The 1,170-nt window shown below is 48.2% G+C and overlaps 1 protein-coding gene across 1 annotated transcript; it reads right to left on the bottom strand.

The window, feature by feature from the left end:
* Positions 1-187: 187 nt before the first annotated feature.
* PPTG_15269 (hypothetical protein) lies at positions 188-1,030 on the bottom strand (the record flags this gene model as incomplete). The annotated part of the gene is made up of 1 exon (XM_008912321.1): positions 188-1,030. One exon carries the CDS (start codon positions 1,028-1,030, stop codon positions 188-190), a length of 843 nt encoding a protein of 280 aa, XP_008910569.1.
* Positions 1,031-1,170: the final 140 nt, after the last annotated feature.

Genomic DNA, 1,170 nt, shown 5'->3' with positions numbered 1-1,170 from the left:
CTTAAGTAGCCACTTGGATTTTTTGCTGATTGTCGGTGTAAACGTCAACTTGGGCGGCACCGGAGGAGTCTTTCGAGGCTTAACCATGCGACCAGAGAGCTCGGAATCCAGCTTCCCGCTTCGAATCAGTGCAGCGTAGATCTAGCAGCAAGGGGATGAAATTGTCAGCAGTTTGTGAAGCAAATATCTACGTTCCTACCTTTTCAGATTTTGCATTAATCCGCGGCGTGAACGTTATCTCCTTGGCCTCTTTCGCCTTTGCAATCGCAGCACGCGCTTGTTGTCGCTGCTTCTTTGCTTCTTGATAAGCTATGAAATCGTCCAGCGATCGCCTCATCATGTCTTTCTTGCGTTGGATAGCGAATGACGCGTTCATCTTACTGCACATGGCCATGAACCGCAAACAGGCCTGAGTATGGCGAACTCCATCGGCATGAGAAGCAGAAGCTTTTGACGGACTTAAGTCGCAGCTTTCAGATCGATTGGTGTTGCCGTGACTGCAAATACAGGGAGTTTTCACACTCTCCTGGAGATCGATGGCTCTGTCACGAGTCAATTCCTGTTCACGTTGCCGTTCCAGTCTCGCTCGCTGCTGCTGTTTCTTGGCTAAGAGTGTGGCTTGACGCTCTGCGAACGTTGGGAATTGACTGGTGAGCTGTCGACTCTTGTTGTTCATCGTTGGCGTGAAGTGATACTCGATGTTCTCTAGCGTCTCCGTTTCTCGTCTCTTGGCTTTAAGTCGACGAGCTTTCTTCTCCTCGAATACTCGGAATCGTGCCGTCATTTGAGCCACTCTATGTGGTGACAGTGGCGCAGTCTTAGCTTGTTGCTGCGAGAAGGTATCAAGAAGTGCACGTTGTGCATCCAGATCCAGTTTTCGCACTGATCGATCTGCTAGAAACTCTTCCAATGAAAGTTTACTTGATAATTTGTGATGTACTGCCATTGACTCACGTTGAAAAGGTTCATCGATCTCCTCTTCGACTTGATCATGATCTTCTGGAGCGACAAATAATCGGTTCTGAAGCATATCTAGCAGATTCTCATCTTCCACGTCCGAAGATTGAGATGTAGACGAACGTATTCCCAAGTGTCTACCCAGTTGCTCAGCCAATACAGAACTGTCGTCGTTAGAATCGTGCTCATGTTCGAAGTGATCCAGTGCATCTC

This window comes from Phytophthora parasitica (genome assembly GCF_000247585.1).
Source record: "Phytophthora parasitica INRA-310 unplaced genomic scaffold supercont2.46, whole genome shotgun sequence".
NCBI lineage: Eukaryota > Oomycota > Peronosporomycetes > Peronosporales > Peronosporaceae > Phytophthora > Phytophthora nicotianae.
Note: the sequence above shows the minus strand (reverse complement) of the source record. Positions and strands in the feature narration are given on the sequence as shown.